A 21254-nucleotide genomic window follows, 5' to 3' on the forward strand; every position below is an offset into this window, starting at 1 on the left:
AAATGGTGAATTGTTATGTACGCCTATCGCAATAAGCAATACATCTATTAATTGCATGATAAATTAAAACGGGTGCAATAATTTCCATTTTTATTATTTATTGCTTTTTTCTCTTTTTCTACCAAAAAACTGGCTGACAAAAGTTTTCAGTCTGGGTGCTTTGGTCTCAACTGGCCCCTTTTTTGAAGAACAGTTTTGTTTACAGAAACTTCAGAATTTATTTTATTTGTTTCGTTTATTTGTTTTGATATTTAAAATGTCTTCTAGTTCCACTGCTAAGTGGTCATTAGAATTTAAAGTTTACTGATCTTTGAGAATTTGTTCTCATTGTGTCCTTCTCACAATATTGCTCTAAAATGGTCTCAAAACAACAATATTATCGTTTATCGCAATAACTTATCATCCAGAAAAGTGTGTTATTGTGACCGACCTAACTGCATGATGTTTGTAAGATAAAATGCACTTTGAAATGCCTTGTTGCTGAAATGTGCTAATCAACTAAACTTGACTTGAACGTGTCTTTCTGTTTTTAGAGGTAATCAAACGCTGAAGGGTTTCATCAAGTATCTGCAAAGCTTATTGGTCATTATCGGCGGCTTGTTAGCTTTCCAGGAGGCAGCAGTTTTGTAAGATGATTGGTCATGCACGTTTTATCCGTGCATCTAAATATTTCTATAAGGCAGTGTGATTAGGGATGGGTCGGTAAACAACCCCTCTACATTCCCCGCTACAGGCGACTTTTCTTTGCCCCTTTCCTTGTGAGGAACGCCAAAAGTCAGAGTTCCAGGATGTGATACACAAACTAATTTGGCTGTGAGGTCACTTCTCTACAGGGTGAGCAGGCTGGGTCACAAAGAATGAAACTCCTTCTCCAGGATTGTACAAGAGCCCTGAACCACAGGGTCACTGGCAAAACAAACAAAACAACTAAAGTACAGTAACTGAGGAAACAAAAAAACAACGTGCCTGTCATCTGAGACCAACCAAGAGAGAATTAAATCATCCCCTCCCCAATTTGAGGGAAATTAATTAGCTCAACAGGCATGCTGACAGGTGAAATAGCTTGGTATTAGTTTTTATACCTGTAGGAAAAATGAAAAGCTGCAAATGTTGAAGGTAAAAAGGTGGTTAAAAGTCACCTAAAATGAACCGTATCTGATTAAATTGCTCCAAGCGTGAATGTTCCATTAAACTCCCCCATAATCACCGTCACAGCTTCAGTCGAGCATATTACGTTTGTCTTTTTTAGTACTCTGGCTCATCTTGTATCCGTCACCACCCTCCTCCCCAGCCCCCCCACTTAATCATGTCTCAAATTAATATCAGTGTCTCCACGTTGCATGTGGCTTTAATATATCGTTAACATTCATCGTCGTGACTCAAATTCCAATCCTCTCTGATCAAATACTCGTACAAACTCGAGTCAACTCGAGGGGATTTATGTAAGCGACAGAATCTGTTCACCTTGATTCTTTTTTAGAAAATCTGAAGAGTCTGCCTCTCTGTGTCCTTCCAGCTGCTTCGACAAAACATTCCTCCCTTTGGAGAGAACAAAACCTGCAGCCAAACATACACACGGACTTTTGGATTTTTGCTTAATTTCAGTTCTGATCGCAGGTACAAAAGAAATGTGATGCGTTCGCAATGATTCATCATACGCTCGTATTCCGAGTGGGCGGCAGCTTGCGTAAGTTTTTAGAGGTCAAAGACATGTTGGAGGCACTGAGGGACACACACACCAAGACACAGGAGGTGTGGAGCAGCTGGCTCAATCTAAATTTGGACTTTTTCACATTTTGCAAACCTCACTAGGGTTTCTCCCAGTTTATTATAAGCCTGGCGGGTCACCAGGCTTTACTTGCTCCCCCACCAGGCTAAGCTCTAAGTGTTTTGTATGTTTGCCTTGTTTAAGACTTTATAGTTGTTGTTTATGTATTGTTAATAATGTCTTGCAATAACCCATAATTACCTATTGATATTTTCTCAAAAACATGATGACTGCCCTGGCGCCCCGACCACCGGGCTCAGCAAGTTTTCTGGGGGAAACTCTGCTCACATTTAGTTTTCTTTTTTGAATGGGATGGTAGAGCATAATTGCAAAGTGAATGTGATAGGATAGATATTTTTCAAAGTCTACCAGGAATAGAAACTTAAAAGTGTTGCTCAATTTCCGTTCGGCCCTCTTGAGTCAACATTTTGTGGGAATTTTTGGGGGTATGCCGCAACCAACTTTTAAACTTTCAGAAACTAAAAGGTTTTCCCATTATTATTTACACAACAACTCAGGCTCAATCAGATTGAATGGTGACCATCTGTAAACATCAATTTGGACAGGACTTTCACTGGTCCATTATAAAAAAAATAAGGCTTTCCTTGATTGAGTTAACAATTCTTTAGTATGTTCCACATTGGATATAGTTTAATAATTTAACCCCCCGTAAGATAATTAGTTTACTTGTGAAAGTTGTTGAAATAGATTTTATCTAAGGATATCAGAGTGAAGAGTAGAGTTTAGATTGAGCCTGATAAAATCCAGCCCGACCCAATCCCATAGCCATTGTATCCGAGCCCGATCTGACCCGACTAATTAATTTTATTTATAGTCCGAGGTCCAAAGTAAACCCAACATTTTAATTATAGTTTTACTAATTTCATTTTTTGACCACCATTTAAGTAAGCAGTGTGACTTCTCCCGTATTTAGCTTTCATTTAGCATTTTCCAGCTCCATTTTGTTGCTTGTTGCAACCGCAGGGCGAGTCGGGTGCAAATCATCCGGGATGTGTGACTGATAGGAACGGAGCAGGGCAGAACCAGCACCCTTTCCAAATTTGACCTCGAAATAATTTTCAAAACAATAATCAAATCCTCACTTCTTCACGAACATCAGCAACTTTTATTACTTAAAATCCAAATAAAATCCAATTAAGTTTACGGTTGCAACATTAAAAACTTGAGAAACAAACCTAAAATGAGGAAGGTGCTGAAAACATAAGCGTTGCATTCAGGTTCATCTTGGGAAACTTGCGAGTCACTGATCTATATCACAATTCCTCTGAGACAAAACTGAATCAACAGTAAAGTAGAAGTCCAGAAATTGTTGCGAGGATCCTACTGATATTAGAGTTGTCCTCTAGCATTTTAAGTGTTAGTTTAATAGCTTAATACAACAATAAACTCAGACGGCATCAATCACAGAACACGCTTTTTAATGGCTTCTTCCCTGCGTCAGTCAGACTTAAACAAAATGACTAAATGTGCAATAATAAGTTTAGACTTAGACAAATGTTATAGCTTGGGCAAGCCAAAGCATGATAATCAACAACCGGAATTAAGTTAATTGTTGATATTTATTGTTAAATACATAAAGGATTCTCCGCTAGCTTTATCCGTTCGTCGTCAAACCGACATGGGGATCACACCAAACAGGATGGAAGAGTTCAGGGAAGTGCCACAAAATAAACAAACAAAATGAATGAAAAATTGTTAGCCCGCCCTCACAAGTACAACAAGCAGAAAAACAATCCTAACTGGGCGGACTAACAAAAAAGAAAAAACTAAACGCTAAAAGGACGCTAAAATGTATAATGTAGCTTATTATTACCATCAGTGAAAAACAGGCTCATGAGCCATGCATCTTTATGGAAAATGTGCAATATTCTTAACTGTGTAATAGTTGTAGTAGTACTTTCCCTTTATTTTTGTCCGTTACTTGTATTTTAAATTGTGTATGGAAACTACTCCTATCAATAATCGATGCTTTACACGAGAAGAGAAGGCACAGTTGGTTGCAGCATTTAGCTGTAATTTTGGAGGCTGGTGGATTTTGTTTTATTTTTTGTAATGAATTAATTAACTCAGTGATTATAACTTAGGCACTAAAAGCTCCTAATGGCACCGTAATGATGTTTGAAATAATTTCTTTGCGATAATTGTCTCAGTTTTGAATGGGGTGTCATGTACCGGGCTGTGAGATTTCATCTTCGCTGTGTCTCTTTTGTGAAAAGTCACATCCACCCCCTTGATAGTGCCTTCAGAAATACTCAAAAACAGTTTAAAGGCATTAAGGGACAGTTAAGCACCCTAAGATGGCAGTTTGTTGCAGCCTAAGGAAACATACTGTATGTACACCTTTAATCGTCACATGAGGATTTATGAGCTAGCAGTTTGTAAATGTTTTACCTGATCTTTAGTTTCCAGTTTTTAACATCTTTGATTGTACATGTGCAGGTTTTTCATCCAGTGCACACATTATTCTAAGACCCTTTAAGACTGTGCTACGACGCCAGCAATGTTCCACAATGTGGTTGATCTGTGTCTCTCTAGGGAAAATTAAGAATCCAGTTGGCAAAGTCATGAGGTTATATTATTATGGTGGCAGTGTTTTAAGGTCTCGGGTAGAGTGTGATGTTAACATCAAACCACTCACCTCCTTCATGTTGGCTAAGCAATATCAGGGTTAGAAATTTATCAGATTTTTTTTTTTTGTTCTATAAGTTGTTTGGTCCAAACCTTAGGAACAGGACATTTGAAACCATGAAAAAAACAAGACTGGAACGTGCCACAATGCACATCGACAAGCCACAAATATTCTGGGAGATTTTCCTCTGGACAGATGAGACAAAACTGGAAGTTTTTGGCGAGGCACATCAGCTCTATGTTCACAGACACAAGAATAAAGCAGACCAATAAAAGAACACCATCATGGAGGAGGTTCTGTTATGTTCTGGGGCTGCTATGTTGTATCTAGCACAGGTTGTCTTGAATCTATCCAAGGCATAATGAAAACTCAAGACTGCCAAGGCTTTCTGGAGAAAAATGTGTGGCTTAGTGTTAGAAAAGCTTGGTCTTCATTTGCTGTTTGTGAGACTTCCTTCAGGATAATGACTCCTGAAAACAAAGTTAGACACACCCAAGAGTGGCTAAGAGCAAATTTTGGACGAATCTGACCTGGCCTTCTACAAGATCTGATCTAAATCCTATTAAACATCTATGGATGGAGCTAAAACACAACGTCTGGAGAAGACACCCTCCTTTAAACCCACTGGAGTCGTCTCTCCAGAAGGAGTGGGCCAAACGACCTGTGGACAGGTGCAGAAATCTCACTGATAAGTACGGAAATCATTCGATTGCCTTTAAAGGTTGGGGAGCAAATCTTACGTAACAGGTACCAACATTTTTTCCCAGACCTGTTTCATTAGTTTGATTTTTAAAGATTCTGTTGAACCACAATTCAAAAGGAATGTCTGAAATTTATTGTCTAATTTTCACTAAATGTTTTGTTTATTGTCACTTTTGCCAGTTTCAAGTAATTATTACGGGTTTATTGGTTCATTAACAGAGGTGAGTTACAATTTAGTCCTTGTGTGTACAGACACAAGACACTAAGGACTTGTATTTGCATACCTTCACGTTCATGAGTAAGTCCACTTTAGATGCAGGCAAGTGTGCTATCAAAATACTATCTTTCCTAAAGTGGCTCATTAAGATATTTCTGATAATTGTGTTCCAATAACCAAAAAGGGAAAAAAATACTATTGAAATCTGAGGTGGGAAATGTTTCCTTCCCTCTTTTAACCTAAGTATCAAACAGGACTTGTTCCTGCGACTCCAAAGCTCTTTAACGGGTTTCTTTTAAATTTGCTTTTATCCCTTCTCTTTTTGTTTTTCCTTAGTTCTCTTTTGCTTTTCTTCTCCAAACCTGTTCTTCTCAAATAACAAACACAGAACACGTGCCAAGGTCTTTCCCTCTTCGCTAACGCTACTGGTATCCATAATGCTATTTGCATTGAGATTTATGACTGTGATCTCCTTCAACTTGCTCTTTGCTTGGAGCCAAAAAAAAAAAAATAATAAGATTATTATTTTATAGCTTGAGAGTTTCTAAATAATTCCGGGCCTTGCTCTTTACAGATGGCTGTGGTTATGATGGGTGTTGTGTTTACTCAGATATCATTTCAGGTTAAAGCTGCAGTATATAGAAAAAATATGTTTTTTTTTTAGATGTTTGTTAAAATTGTCATTATGTCGTGACAGTATACTATAAGATAGATAATCTGTGAAGAAGTCAAGCTCCTCTGCCTTCTCCCACTGCAGAAATACACCAGTGAGGCAGAAACATTCAATCAGAACAAGGAGGAGGATCTTAGCGCTGTCAATCACTCTCGCCCTCAACTGGTTCACTACAACATAGCGTACCATGAAAGCCAATGCAGCGTACAGAAGGTTGATTGACAGCGCTAAGACCCTCCTCCTGGCTCTGATTGGTTGTTTTGACCAGGAGTGCTGCATTTATAGAGACGACACTGAGAGGGCGTGCAGAAGCTTGATCTTTTCACAGGTTTTGTGTCTCATACAGTCTCGATATGATGAGTTTTAACAAATATAGAAAAAACCCACATTTTTGTGAAAGTGCAGTTTTAATGATATGTGGGGCTGCACTATGAAGCATTATTTATCACATTTGCCAATTACAAGAAGGTATGGTGTTAAAAGCTCAGCCAGGTTCAATGCTGAGTGGAGTTTACCTGTTACCTACTGGAGCGTGGAAGGATATTGTCTGGATACTACGCCCGCAGTCCAAGGACACGCATATTAGGTTAATTGGAGATTCTATATTTCCCTTCAGTATAGTAGTCTTGTGATTGGTGGGGAACACACTGACATTTACACTGTCTCCTGCCCGTTAACTGCTGGAAATGGGCAACAGCCTCTGTGCAAGCCTGCAACATTAATTCAGTTTAGTGAATAGATGGATGGATATTATCATTGTTTTTGGCATCACAGTTTGCGGGTCGAATCCAAAATGCACCCACAGCAGTTCTGTTGTGTTTTTGCCCCTGCAACTACTGTAGTTCATGAGGTTGAAAATTAATACAGGTTTACTGCTTAAAATCAACGACTGATGCTGCTGTATTGACACTGGCTTTTACATAGTTATGTCAGAGAAATGCAATGCAACAAAAATGCTAAAGAAAATCAATCAATTACAGCTAATTATGTACCATGACAAAAAGGCAAAGGAAAATGGTGACGATATATGACTTCCATACAGAAGGAAACAGTTGTAAGGACTGTATAAAACCGGTGAGGTCACCTCTGATGAAAATAATCCGGCCTGTCATTTTGTCATTCGTCTTCTTATTCAAGGATGGTTAACCTTTCCTGCGTAAGAATGAACATACATCACACGGGACAAATCTAATATTCACAATTTGATTAAAGGGTTCTGAACTACAAGGTGTCTCCTGTGAAGGCAAATAAGATGGAGTCATGTGTTGTACCTTCAGGTTTTGTTCAGGGAGAAAATGGCTTAGTGACACCAAGTCCTTTAGCAACCACATAATTTTTTTAAACTACTGTTTATTTTAAGCCTATTGTTTGTCCTGTTCCAAGAATTTCGGGGTAGGTCTCTACTGACTTTGCACATATCTATCTAGAGACAGATATTTTTAAAATATTTTCTTCTGTGAAATAGCTCAAACCAGGACAGACTGCGGGAAGTGCATCCATAAACAAAATCCTAAGTTTTACCAAAACTTAATCTGATTCGAACACTAAACCATTCAGTTGTAGCTCACGTTGTACGTTAGCAGTTGATGTCCTGGTGGAGTTTAAGTGTTTTTTTATGAGGTCAAAAAAAAAAAAAAAAAAAAAGAATGAAACAAAAAACAGGACCTATTTAATTGTTTAACATATTAAGGTAATATATTAAGTGACCAAAAGAGCCACTTGCAGACCCCTTAAATAACAGATGAAAACTGTGATCCTATCAGAATTTGTCTGAAGTTAAAAGTCCAACACCTTCACTTTTAATTTATTGTTAGATTAAAACTGATGGTAAAAATGAAATTTTTCCAATGGACCATTTAGTTACGATTTCTGTGGCACCGCACGTCATCATAAGGAACTTATTTAGGACAGTCTCTTCAGTCAAGGGTGAAGTTGAGCAACTTTTCGGCCTAGAACTGGAAAGTCCTAGGTTTTGTATTTTTTTTCCAAAAGAAAACATCAGGTAAAAATGTAGCAAGAAAAAAAAATCACAAATCCCAGATATGAAAAAAATGAAAGTTAGCAAAAATCATAGGCAGCTGTGAAAAAGTTTAATTGTGTCAGTATACTTGTTAAATTATCAATTGTACCTTATGTCATATTTCCCATTTCCAGTTGCCTCTTACTTACTCCTTGAAAAAAAACATTAATTAGCTATGCACACTTGGCAGCATCCTCCACTAATGCTTTTCTTTTCTTTGAGCTGGCTTTTCCAGCACCATCTTTTACTCACTCGTCAGCAGCTTCGTCGACTTCTCTACTTCGCCTTGACATTTGATAGATATGCGCTGCTGGCATGGACTCAACCCCCCCGTCAGGTTTTCAGGGGTCAAACGGTAGCTCTCAAACAGTTGGTGCTGTCTCTTAAAGGGTTCAAATGAGAGAAAATAGCTGCACAGTAAAAAGTGCCATTTTACTGTTATTATTGTTCCACGATGCCAACCGGACTGGCAGTGAAGCGGCCCACTGGGAATTGTCCCAACTCTCGCGATTACAGTAACTTGTTATTGTAATTATTCTTCAAGGTTTGGATTCTTCAGGGTTATTCTTCAAGGTTTGGATGATAGATGGTTGTTTGCTCCGTAAGACGTTCAAAGATATTATTTCACAATCTAACGCTGCTTTAAACTGTGCTGCTACTTTCTTTGTGTTCCTTGCTAATGAGTGGACTTCCTGAGGCCACTGATTGCACTGGATGTTATTTGGGCTCATCAAGGTAAAGTGTTGGTAAATTACTAGATTATTAGTAAAAAATAAAAACATAAATAAATTAAACCAAGTAATACGTTCTTTTGACTTCAAAATCATGCAGGTCTTTGTGTTTGCATGGAAGTGTTTGCTTCTAACATGAAGAAGTGTGGAAGGATTCACTGGATTTGAATACTTTTATAAGGCCCTATAAATAATCTACAGTCACAGGAAAAATGCATTAGTATGTCTTACTGATAAATGTTACTTGTTTGGACTCCCTGCAGCAAGATAAGCATCCAGTGATAAACTGGAATGCACCATGAAGGTCACTTGATTTTTTTGTTTCTTTGCTTTTTGTTTCCACTATGTTGCCTCAACTAAATCTAATATTTCATCTTCTTTGGATCTTACTTTATCTATCATCGGTTTCTACGACAGGCTTGCTGGTCTCTCTTTCTGGTTAGAAAACAATCATTGTGCATTAAGGAATGACAGTTTTGCTTGTGTGTTCATTTAAGCTTCAGGTGAGATATACCTAATCTTTTGTTGGCAAATACTGTCAGAGCAGCTTGTTTGTTCAAATGTAATTCTGTCATTTACCCTCTTGGCTAATTTGTTGTTTAATCGTGGTTTAGACATGTTGCTGCAACAGTTTATATTCCAAATACAAGAGGTTAAATTGCACATTGCGAATATGGAGTTAGGGATCTGTGGACTTTTGAGAAGCTGCAATAAAAAGTCTAAATGCTGCTTGATGTTATTTACTGCCATTTAGGAACATCAGTCATTTTCCTTATGACTGATTGGTTGTACCCCCAAAAGTGGCAATAACAAAGACTACAGCTATTAGCTTGCGGGGTAATGAAAAGACAGTTTCCATTGTGCATATAAATGAAAATTTAGGTATATTTTATGTCCGACTCACAGTGACTGAGGTCAAACCTGACGAGTCTGTGTGGTTCATGCTTGACTTACGGACCAACAGCAGAACTTTTAAATTCTTTGACACGCAGGGAAGTTGTGCAGGGATTTAGGAACCAGTGTGATACAATCAGTTTCCTTGGTGTTGGTTTGGACTCAGGCTTCAGCATTTCAGATTTATTTTCAGAAACCAAGTAGATGTTGATGTATTCTACCTTAGCGCAAAGAAAAGCATGTACCAGTGTCCACTGCATCCCATTGTGACAGGAAATATTTATGATCTTTAGACCCGTTGCATCTTGCCAAGCGCCATTACCAACTCTTGCATTTTTGAGACGAAGAACACAAAGTTCTGTCTAATCTGAATTAAGCTAGAAAAAATTCACACCTATTATTCTCTTGAATTTATGTGCAAACTGAGTCATGCGTCGACTCGGAGATAAAAGGTTTTTGTCGCCACAACACGTACGGTAAGAGACGATAGAAATCTTGTTCATAAACTGTGGAGTCCTTCTATACACCAGAGATAAAATAAAAAGGACTGCATTACCATCTGCAATGTGCTTTATTGTGATTGCTATCATCATAATCATTATTGCTACCACAGTCAGAACAATTCACTGTCAGTTAAATGATGTCAGAGACGTGTGTGTGTGTACGTGTGTGTGTGTGTGTGTGAGGAGTGTGTGAATGTCGGCTCTATCTTTCAGCCAGCCTCATTGATCAATGCAGTCAACTAGGAGCCTGATGGATAACACTCAAAGTAAAGATCTAAGCTCCATTCAAGTGTGAGTGAGCGTTTGGTGCGGGCGTCTCTGCAAAGACCAATAGCTCTTTTTCATGATGTGCGTAGAAAAGAATCGAGAGCGGGACTGATTACCCATCTCTGTCTGTAATGGAGTCTGTTAGTGGAGCAGAAAGACAGACCTGTCGGTGTTTATTTTCTGGATTTTTGGTTGTTGTCGTCGCCCCCTCCACCCATACCACCGTGTGTCTGTTTGTGTGAAACACTGATTACCACTGTGAGCAATCAGTAGCTGCAGTTTGAACCGACAAAACAAACCCAGTGTGAGGGAGCTGGGGTGTCTGTTGACCATACGCGGCCCATTAAGCAGCAATCAACCCTCGCTGACCTGCTTAGTATTCCTGAGGGATGCCCGACAGCCAAGGAGCCATGGCTGGATATTGAAGTTTGGACAAATTGAGTTCTGGATACAAAAGAGCAAAGTGAAAAAAAAAAATGCAAAGGTGAGAATGCTTATATGTGTGGATCTACATTCTACTGGCTTTAAATGACTCACCTATTTCAGCCTATTTAAATGTGCAATTCAGCAATCTGAAGGCAAATTTTAAAGAACTGCTAAAGATAGCTTTGTAGCTTAGAGTTTAGATTGGGTCTAGCAAAAATCAGAGCCAATATGACTAATTAACTTTAATTATAAACCCAAACCCAAAGTAAACCCAACATATTATTTTAATCAAGATTTTACTGCTTTCTTTTTTAACCCACCATTTAAGAAAGCAGCGTAACATTTTTAGCTTCTGTTTAATGTCTTCCAGCTCCATTTTGTCGCTTGTTGTAACCTCAGAGTGAGTCAGGTGCAAATCTACTGGGATGTGATCGATAGGAGCGGAGCCGCATGCACATGCACTGCGCTTGTTTCACTCTGATTACCATCTGCACCCTACTTACATTATTTCCTCAACAGGTTAAATATCTACTCCTCTATTTACACTATAACCAGTAGATTAACACAACTTTACATCATGCATTCTCGTTTGGTTTTCTTTGTGTTTTGTATATTTTAGGTTTGTTAAGAGCGAAACTCAGGCTTGAGCCAAACCCGACAATCAAGCAAAAATAATTCTGGTCCGGATTTCAGGTTAGGTTTGGGTTCGGGCCATACATCTAAATTCTATCATAATCTGTTATCTGTACTGTGAGCATCAACCTTGTTAAAAAATAAAACATAAAGAATAACACTTTATGGATCCGACCACTGCTTAAAATGTTAGAACTGGGACAAAAAAGTTAAAAGTTTTCACATTTCATTCCAGCCTGACGTGTTTGTGCATGGAGTTTGAATGTTCTCTCCGTGTGTGTGTGGGTTCTCTCTGGGTGCTCCGGCTTCCTCCCACGGTTCAAAAACATGACTGTAAGGTCAATTGGTCTCTCTAAATTTCACCTGGGTGTGTGTGTGTGTGTGTGTGTTGTTTGTCCCGTTTGCCTCTATGGTAGCCGGGGTGAACTGACAGCGGTGAACCCTGCCTCTCGCCTGGTGACTGCTGGAGATAGCGACCCTGGTGCTGGATAGTAATCAGGTTGCAAGCTGAGATTTAAAAGGCCAAAAAAAAAAAGAGGTACACAGTCAAACACACTGTTCAGCTTGTTATAATATCTGTTTGAGCTCCTGAGAGCAAAACGTTCTATAACAAATGTTTGCAGCAGCAGCCTTCATGGCGTAGTGCCAGATTTTACACCAGTGGCTGTGGAAGAGATTACTTTGGAAAGGTGACAAAATGAAATATTTTTTGCCTGAGCAGTCAAAGATTTGCTCATTGGTTCGAATTTTCTCCTTTCTAACTCTGTAAAAAATGACATGATGAGTAAAAATGTGACTGTTACCATAGTCTACATTGCTGTCTCACTGAGTGGAACAAGAATCACTCCATGGTACGTAAAGTGATCGTAATGACAGCTGTTAGCCAACCGCAGCCAGAACAGAAAAATAAAGAAGCACTTGGAGCTGTTTTCTCTGAAAAACACGCATTAGCTCATCAAGTCAGCAAATCACGTCTGTTGTTCCAGTGATCAATAACAGAAAATAACAAGAATATGTAACTTTGTCCAAATTGTGTGAAGTTGAAATTTAAAAAGTGTTTTTTTTTATCTACTTACGAATTATATGTATTTTAGAAATACAACATTTCTACCCAAAGTGAGGATTTAAAAGGCAACACTAAGAATTGCTCTAGTCTTCCTTTAAACATAAACTCCACCAGTAAGTCCAAGTAATATGTAACTTAATCTCCAACTACAACACAGATTTTTATTATTCTAAAATAAAAAACAATTTTTTAAAACGATTTCCATTTACACTACGGAATTCTAGTCAAATATGTTGTAATACATATTTGTATTATCCATACCACGCTGATGTAAATACAATTTGTGCAAAATACAATAAATTATTTGAAGGCATGCGTGTACAAACTCGCATGCCTTTCCCATTGAGCCAATGGGAAAAGTGATAGCTCAGACAATAGAATTCAAAAAATGCAGACATAATAAGTACATAAATATATGTTGGTATTAAAAAGTTCAGTTGTTATAAAAATGCTATATAAGTCAAATATGACTGAAAAGAAACTTGACCTTGTAATTTAACGCCTTGAAATTGGGCCTCTGTCTCCGTAAAACAGGGGTCCCCAAAGTCGGTCCTGGAGTGCCGGCATCCTGCATGTTTTAGTTTTCTCCCTGCTGGTAGTAACAACCTTTTCAGCATGTCAATGTTCTTCTCAGGCCTCTACCGAGCCATCATTTGATGCCGGCGTGTGAAACCATGGAGAGAACTAAAACACGCAGGATGCTGGCCCTCCAGGACCGACTTTGGGGACCCCTGCCGTAAAAACTTCTGCTCTGTCTGAAACTCCACCTTCAGGAAGTCATCACAACACGGCTTATTTTGTTTGTATTTGCTTTTAATTCCCTGTAAAGCACTTTGTAGCTGAAAATGTGCTATATAAATAAATTTACCTTTACCTTTACCTCCTCTATTAACCCTTTAACAATGTTTTTACCAGTGTTGTACTGCTGCATGGTTCCACCAGGTGTTTGCTAATTGCTGCTGACTAGTCTGAAGTTACTAAGTGGGGGGATTTGTGTGGGAAGGTATATTTATGAGGAGCAAACTCTGCTTGGAAACTGCAGCTCAGAGGAGGAGCTTTGTGCTTGAAGGCGGCGTTGGTCCCACTGAGCGCTTCGCATAGTTGAACGGTTGATATTAAACGATTCCTGAAACATGCATGAAAGAATCAAATTAACACTGTATGTATGTTTTGATGAAGGAATAACATTTTACATAATACTGCCCCTTTAATAGGCACACCGACAGATCCAGTTGCCTTCATTGATCTGAAAGTACCAAACAGCGTTACAGAAGGTCTCAGTCTATTTGCTGACATGATATCAGCCACAGCCAACAGACAGACACATAAACATAAGTAACTCAGACGGCAGCGATGTCAGCAATAACAACGATCACCATCGAGGCGATAGCTGCAAAAGGTTGACATGTGTTTGTAAACGGCGCTGAGGAAAGGTTTCCTCAGCTCAGGGATCACTGCTGTGATGGTGACATGTAAGGACACACTTCCTGGAGGTGTCAGACTAGAGACCTGGCTGAGGTTGCAGAAGCAGAGAAATCCACTCTGTTCTTAACATCAGAAAAAAAACAATAACACTAAAATTTTATTACACTAAAAAGGGGTGTTCATGCATAATGCTGGCCCAGACACCGTGAGCAGGAACACTAGCGGATGACTGGGATGATATCGCAATTACCAAGCTGGCGTTCTCTGAAAGTCAAGTCGCTCGCTAAATAACAGCGTACTGCGTCTCAGGCAAGCAATAATCATTTAAATAATTACATGGAAAAAATATTTTGAAGTGATCACAGCACACATGTCGCAGTGTGCTGGCAAGCAGCTGGTGAGTGGGTGTGTGCTCCAGAGTTGTGGTAGAAATCCGCTGCGAAGATCATTTAAATATTGGCTCAGAGTGATAGGCATGAATCCGTCTTCATTAAAATAGGTCTCCGCAAAGAAAGAAGTCTTCTTGAGAAGGATGAGATCATCCTTTTTCTTTCCCAACCGAGGTCTTCACAAGTGAAGGTTCTGTCTTGTGTTTGTGTTGTGTTTGATCGTGGCGCAATTACAATTATCTGGATCTAAGTTCCTATTTGGTAGAGCAATTTCCATGTCTTCGTATCGACTGAAACGGATTTCCATACTAAAAATCATCAGGTCATACATACTGGTACTAACTGTCAGTATTAATTCAATAATACACAACAATTTTTATAAGACATGAATCTAAAAATGTGTGTCCGTGTTCATGTTTTCACACTAGTGGAAGGTAGACACCATGAGTATGGTGAATACACTATGGAGAATACACCCGATGGCTACTCTAAGGGCAACCCAGACCAAATCAAAGTCTTATTATACTGAAATTACTCTAATCTAACTACCAACACAGTGTGAACTATTATCTTGTTTGTGTTGAGTTTATAAAAACAGAACTCCATGGATATTTAAGCAGGAAATAGAGGCATACTGTGTTTACATCTGGAAATTTTGTGCATGCGCACAATGTTGGAAGGCAAAAGGCAAAAACTTGCCATCCAAAGGAGGAGTAGAACTCCTTTAACAAGATGAAACCTGGAGATGTAAGAATTAGTGAAAAACTGTAGGACATCTCAATACCACACTTAGATTTTATATAACATATGAGTAAATGATGTAAAGAAGCTGTTCAATGAAGTTTTGAATCACATGCCAAGTTCATCAATGCGACTAGAGCTGGGGTAACCTTTCTTTGCCATCAGTGTAACTGGTGTGTAACCCCCCCCCCACAATAAATAAACAAACAAACAATGCTTAGCTTGGTGGGGGCGCAAGTAAAGTCTGGTGGCCCTCCAGGCTTATAATACTCTGGGGGAAATGCCAGTGTATGTAAATATATGCTCTCAACTGCAGGTTTTCAGTGAAGTTATTACTCACCATAGAGGATGTTGATGAGGGAAATGGGCATGACCAGGATGCCTACAAGCATGTCCGCCACAGCCAGCGACCTCAGAAAGAAGTTGGTAGCGTTTTGCAGCTTCTTCTCCAGGGACACCGCCAGAATCACCAGGATGTTGCCACCGACCGTCAGTGCGATGATTACCAAGATCAGCAGCGCCGGCCAGTTCTTCTCTTTGATCACGGACTTGGTGACCGACTCCTGGGTGGTCGAATTGTCCAAACCCAAACCCAGACTCATGGCTGCTGCACTCGCGCCTCCGCCGCCTCCCGTTCCCCACGCCAGGGTTTGATTGAAGTCCAGTGGGTTGTTGCTTGGCCAACCTATCTGACTCCCAACCTCCAGGGAGGAGGTGGTTGTGCCAATCCCACCGAGGACAGTCCTTGCTGGGCCACCCATTTCTCACAAGAGTAGTCACTGTTTCAAAGACTGAAAGGTGTTGGACTCCTTTTGCTTGCTAGCAACGCACAAAGCGTTGAGTTGGGTTTTCAAACATGAGCTTAATTATGGATCGGCACAACATCCGAGGGAAGGAGAAACTTGACGGACAGGAAAGTAGAGGGAGAGTGTTGGGAGGGATTAGATTTTCTATCATACTAAATCAGGGGGGAAACAAAAGTGTTGCTTGCTGCAAACAGTCTCAAGTTGTTGTTTGAGGTTTAAACCTCCCATTTCTTGCCAAGATAACGCTGGCAAAGGGACCTCAACTTAGACGGCGAGCCATGCTGTCCCAAGTTGTTTATTGGTATTTAGCCACATGTCCCGCCTGCTAGAACATAGACCTTTAAGTGTTTCTAATTGCGAGCTGGAAATTGGATCACTCATAACCATGGCTTGCTGCCCACAGCCTTCTGCACCCACCCAATCAGCGGTGGTTTGTTTGCCAAAAGGTACGGCTCCCTTTGAATCTCTTGCTTTCCGCTGTAAACCTCACTTGCCAAGGTGTTTCTTTTTGTTGTTTTTTTCCCAAGCGGGTTTCCACCGTCTGTCAGATCAGCGTTGATGATCAGTCTGAGCTACAGAGAAAACAGAATGGGAAGAAGAAGTTTGATTATTGTATATGTCCAAACCTTATCTTGCTTCCCTACTGCATCAAAATTGTTGGTTTGCTCTTCAATTCTCTCAATTCTTTCTAGCTACCTCTGCATTTTCATCTCCTTAATCACCTCACTGCACCTTTGATGCATCCATCAACCCTCCCACTCAGTACTCGTCTTCTCCTTCCTGTCATCCTTGCAGCGAGTCTTCCCGAACCTCGCTAATTTATCACATTGTCCTCGTTCATAACAAAAGCCTTGAGAACATGCACACACGCGTAGAATAGAAAAGAGACTGAATCAAGAAGGATCTTGGATACACCCTGACATTGACATCTGTGTTCAAGTGCAACCCGTCCTCTAAATTTTCCTTTACCCCCTCAGTAAGCTCTGTGATTTAGCACCTCGCAAACCTCTTCAAGAACAGGTCGAGGAGTCTGCAAGGAGGTGTGTGGGAGTTGATGTGTGTACGTGTGCACACAGATGTCTTTGCCTGCAACAGGAAGAAGACGCTTGACAGACTGTGGAAACTAGTGAGATGTGTTTTACTACGCGTGGGCATCAGGGGTGAATGGCTGAGTGTGATTTCTTGATTTTTCGTGCGCCTTAGAGTGTGTGTTTAGGAGCCAACACGTTTACAGATGGACCCGAGCCCTAAGCTGAGATCACTGCAGTGGGCAGTGGGTGTATGAAACTGCAAGATTAAGACGCCAAGTGTGACCATATGGTATTCAGTCACTAACATACACAAAGAGACAGAATTCCCGCTTTGCCTACTTCACCATGGGGGTGTTTGTAAACTGCTCAGTGTGTGTAAGTGTTTTCAATTGCCTCTATTTTGTTTGTGTAAATGACTGTGTGTACAAATTAACTGTCTCAGCATAAATGTGTAAAAAATATATAAATATTTTGGATTATTAATGCCTGTCAGGGCGAACACGTTGTGTCAACCTAGGGGGTGTTATTTATTACAAGTCATGAAAAAGCTCACAGCTTGCTTCCTCTGATGTCGTTTCCGGAAAGTTGCACAAGTCGATTAATATCTCTGTACATTAGAAGACACATTGCGCTATTTTTTTCTCTCACTGTTTGACATTAAATCAGACTAAACGTTTCCTGTTTTACAGTTATGCCCTAAATTATTCATATCACTGTCAGATTCGAGTACAAGCATTTTTGGAATATCCCACACCCAATAGTCCTGATCTGAGGCTGATAAAGAATCTGCAGAGGGTGCTAAAGATTTCAAAACACCTCATCCCAGCGCAACAACTTTTTGCCATGTTTCTATTAAGCAAATGTATTTTCGCCATTTCAATTTGTGCAAATTCTATGGTTAATGGAAATGCAGGTGCTGCCAAAATACTCCAAAAACACAAATGACTAAGTTGGGACAACATTGTAAAATATCAGGATTCTGTCTTGATTTATAAAATATTTATTCAATATTACAACATTTTATTCAAATGAACACCAGTGAGCGGACAAGGCCAGAGTTGAAGGTTCAATTCCACATAGGAAAACTGCTTTGGGTCAAGCTACTTTGTTCTTCTCACACTTGGAATACAATTCAGAGTAAAATAAGGGACATTTTATGTCTCATCTCATAAAAAATTGCTTAAAAACTGGCTTTTGGAAAGCCCAGATTGTCAACATTGAGTATATGTAAAGATATATATATTTTAAGATTGTTTTATGTGTTTCTTATTCCACAGTGTTATTTTGTGTGGGTTTTTTTTATTCCTGTATTTATTATTTTTCTTTAACATCAAACTGCCAATGGAACCAGGGATGGAAATCAGCATCCTAGCTATAATCTCGTGCATTTACATATAAATGTTCGTTAATATTGTTCCATTTTTCAAAATTACTAAAATTTGGGACACGGCTAATACATCTTTTGAATCCAAAATGCTACCTTGCACCACACACTTTATACTGTAAAAGAAAAAGAGAGAAAAAAGTTTTATAATATTTTTTTGTCCACTTCTGAAATTATACTTGCTTTAATGCAAACAAAATCTTTTTTCACCTATTATGGGCCCAAAATAATTTGTACATGGACTTTTTATTTAATGTAATTAATTTTGCAATTTCAAAAATAAAATTATGTGTAGGAAACTTGATTTATGAAATGGCCAGAAGCATCTCAGGACCTCAGATTGGCAACTTCGAGCTGCTTCGCAAAAGCAGCTAATGACTGTAGATTAATATTTAAATTGTATTTAAATCTCTATAAACACCTTAAATTTTTTACTAAAGAATACAAACAATTGAACAGATGAGATATCAGGATGCGACTTTTATGCCACTTCTTTCAGATTAATTATCTTGTACGTTCACCGAGGGAACAAGAAGGCAACATAAAGCTAGTTGCTAGCTAATTTACTTACTGAGGCTGCTGTACATCTAATAAAAATGACACATTATGATGAATTAGGGATTTGAAGAGCGGAGGATTCGCAGGAAATCCAGTTGCGACTCAGAGTGACAATTTCTAAGGACAACAAAGGATTAGCTGTGCAAGCCATGTTGTAATACAAAGTTTATCACTTCTCCCATGAACAGTGCGTAATAGACAGGCTGCTTCCTATCTTCTCCTCTGAGCAAAAACATCAGCATTGTTCACAGGAAGCTAAACAGCACTGCAGGCAAACCATTTTACTGGTCTGATAAAGCAGTAATGTATCACAGCACGTGGAAGAGGACTGGGAAAGTTAAAAAACAGGATTCCAAGTTGTACAACATGCAACCAATCACTTCACTCCGCTGGATAGTAAGTTGTTACTCAACCAGTGGATATCCTTTTCCTTTTAATCATTTAGCTTTAGCCTTAAACCTGGCATGAAAACAGACAGTTCATTAGCTTACAACCAAAGATTAGATGCAGCCTGCAGAGAGAATAATTGTGCACCTCAGCTAACCACTCGCGTCCACTGTAGATCATAATTGGTGTTGTGACAGCACAACGCATTCTAGCCGACTTCCCGGAGAGAAACCACGCAGATCCAGCTGGAGAATCATAAAGGAATCGTGCCGCCAAAGCCTTGGAAAGGCACAGATGTCACCGCTGTCACGTCGCACTTCGCCGCTGGGACAAATTGGTGCTGCACTAATCTGCTCTGCAAGATAACGAAGTGGAGGGTGGCAAAGTGAAACAAGTTTGAACGAATTAGAGTTTTACTGTTTTCTTAATGTTATTTTTGATAAATTGTATAAAATTCCAAGACAAAATGTTGCTTTTTAATAGCAGATTTTTAAGGTAGGGTAGAAATTTTTAAAAAATCTTTTTAGCCGTTTCTCCAAAAACATTCAGTTTTTAAAATAATGAAAGTCCAAATGCAACAAAACGCCACCCGCAGTCAAATGTTGATGTTAGTTTTGTCTGTAGAATGAGATTCTGACACTTGAACGGTTAGTGAACAAATAAAAAAAATGAAATCAATACGAAGATAACCAAACCCAAACTGAAAGGTTGGTGAAGTCTAATGATGTTGCCTCAGGTACGCAGGCGAAGAGGCAAACATGATTGACAAATAGCTTCCTGTAACGAAGACAGCGAGGAAGATAGATAGATAGATAGCATTTATTGTCATTGAACAGAATTCAACGAAATTTCCATTGCAGCTCCCGTGCAAAAGGTCAAATATATACAGTATAAATAAGCAAACACACAATAATAATAATAACAATATATACAACTAAATTAACTAAATTAACTAAAGGCACTCAACCACACCAAAGAAGTAGCAGCAGGTCCAATTATGGCAAAGTACAGATAATGTGACAGTGCAAAATGCAGAACAATGTGGCTGTGTGGGGGTGGGGGATATGTATGTGTGACTGCGAGGTTATGATATGTGTGGGAGGGGGGGACAGCAGGGAGTAATGGCTCTGACGGCTGTGGGGAAGAAACTGTTTCTCAGTCTATTTGTTGTAGTCCGTATATTCCTGAACCGCTTGCCTGATGGCAGCGGCACAAACAGTCTGTGGCCCGGGTGGCTGGAATCCATGGCTATGGATCCAGCTCTCTTCTTGACCCGGCCTGTGTAAATGGAGTCCAGGTCTGGGAGGGGGCATCCCACAATGCCTTGTGCTGTTCTCACCAAAGCATCCTCTTTTGTTTAATTGATCGATGTAAGAGTCCCTGACAAAATTCAACTACGGATTTCACACCAGTGTGTGTTGAACAGCCAATATTTAATAAACGCAGCCGTTATCGCCTAAAGTTATACCTCAGGGTAAAAACGACATTCTGTGACATTCTTCAGGCAAAGACTGAAGTGACATAATCATCCACTAAAACACTTCAGAAAACATTTATCCTTATCCGTTTCTGTGCAATTTCATCCGGTCTCGTGTATAATTTGTTTGGCTGCATGCGCTCTCTTTCTTCGTTCACACTGCCGGGCTTCATGCTCAATTCCGATTTATTTGTGAAATACTATTTTTTTGGCCGGGGTTTTTCACATTTCCAAATATGTACGACTTGTACATGATATCCTGAGAGAACTCTAAATGACCTAAAACTGTCCCGCACCCACAGCAGAGGACGCGATAACGTCACACGTAGTGAAACGTGATTTATTTTCTAAATTGACGGGTTTCTATTTACCCTCCTGCAGTTTTAAGAGACGGGGCCATTTGGACCCCACTGGTTTTTCACTGCAGCGCACTGACCCCTATGTTTTTATGAGGTTTTTCTTTGTTTCGGGAACTGATGGTCTGACCGGACAACCCCCCAGCTTCC

General features: G+C 39.6%; 1 protein-coding gene across 1 annotated transcript in view; it reads right to left on the minus strand.

The window, feature by feature from the left end:
• Positions 1-21254, minus strand: part of htr2cl1 (5-hydroxytryptamine (serotonin) receptor 2C, G protein-coupled-like 1) — a 167255-nt gene that overhangs the window by 22752 nt on the left and 123249 nt on the right. The window contains exon 5 of the mRNA XM_028039372.1: positions 15446-16483. Within this exon, the coding sequence (XP_027895173.1) occupies positions 15446-15866 (421 nt within the window). The 5' untranslated portion in view covers positions 15867-16483. The remainder of the gene's footprint in view (positions 1-15445; positions 16484-21254) is intronic.

The sequence above is a fragment of the Xiphophorus couchianus genome, chromosome 14 (genome assembly GCF_001444195.1).
Source record: "Xiphophorus couchianus chromosome 14, X_couchianus-1.0, whole genome shotgun sequence".
Lineage (NCBI taxonomy): Eukaryota > Metazoa > Chordata > Actinopteri > Cyprinodontiformes > Poeciliidae > Xiphophorus > Xiphophorus couchianus.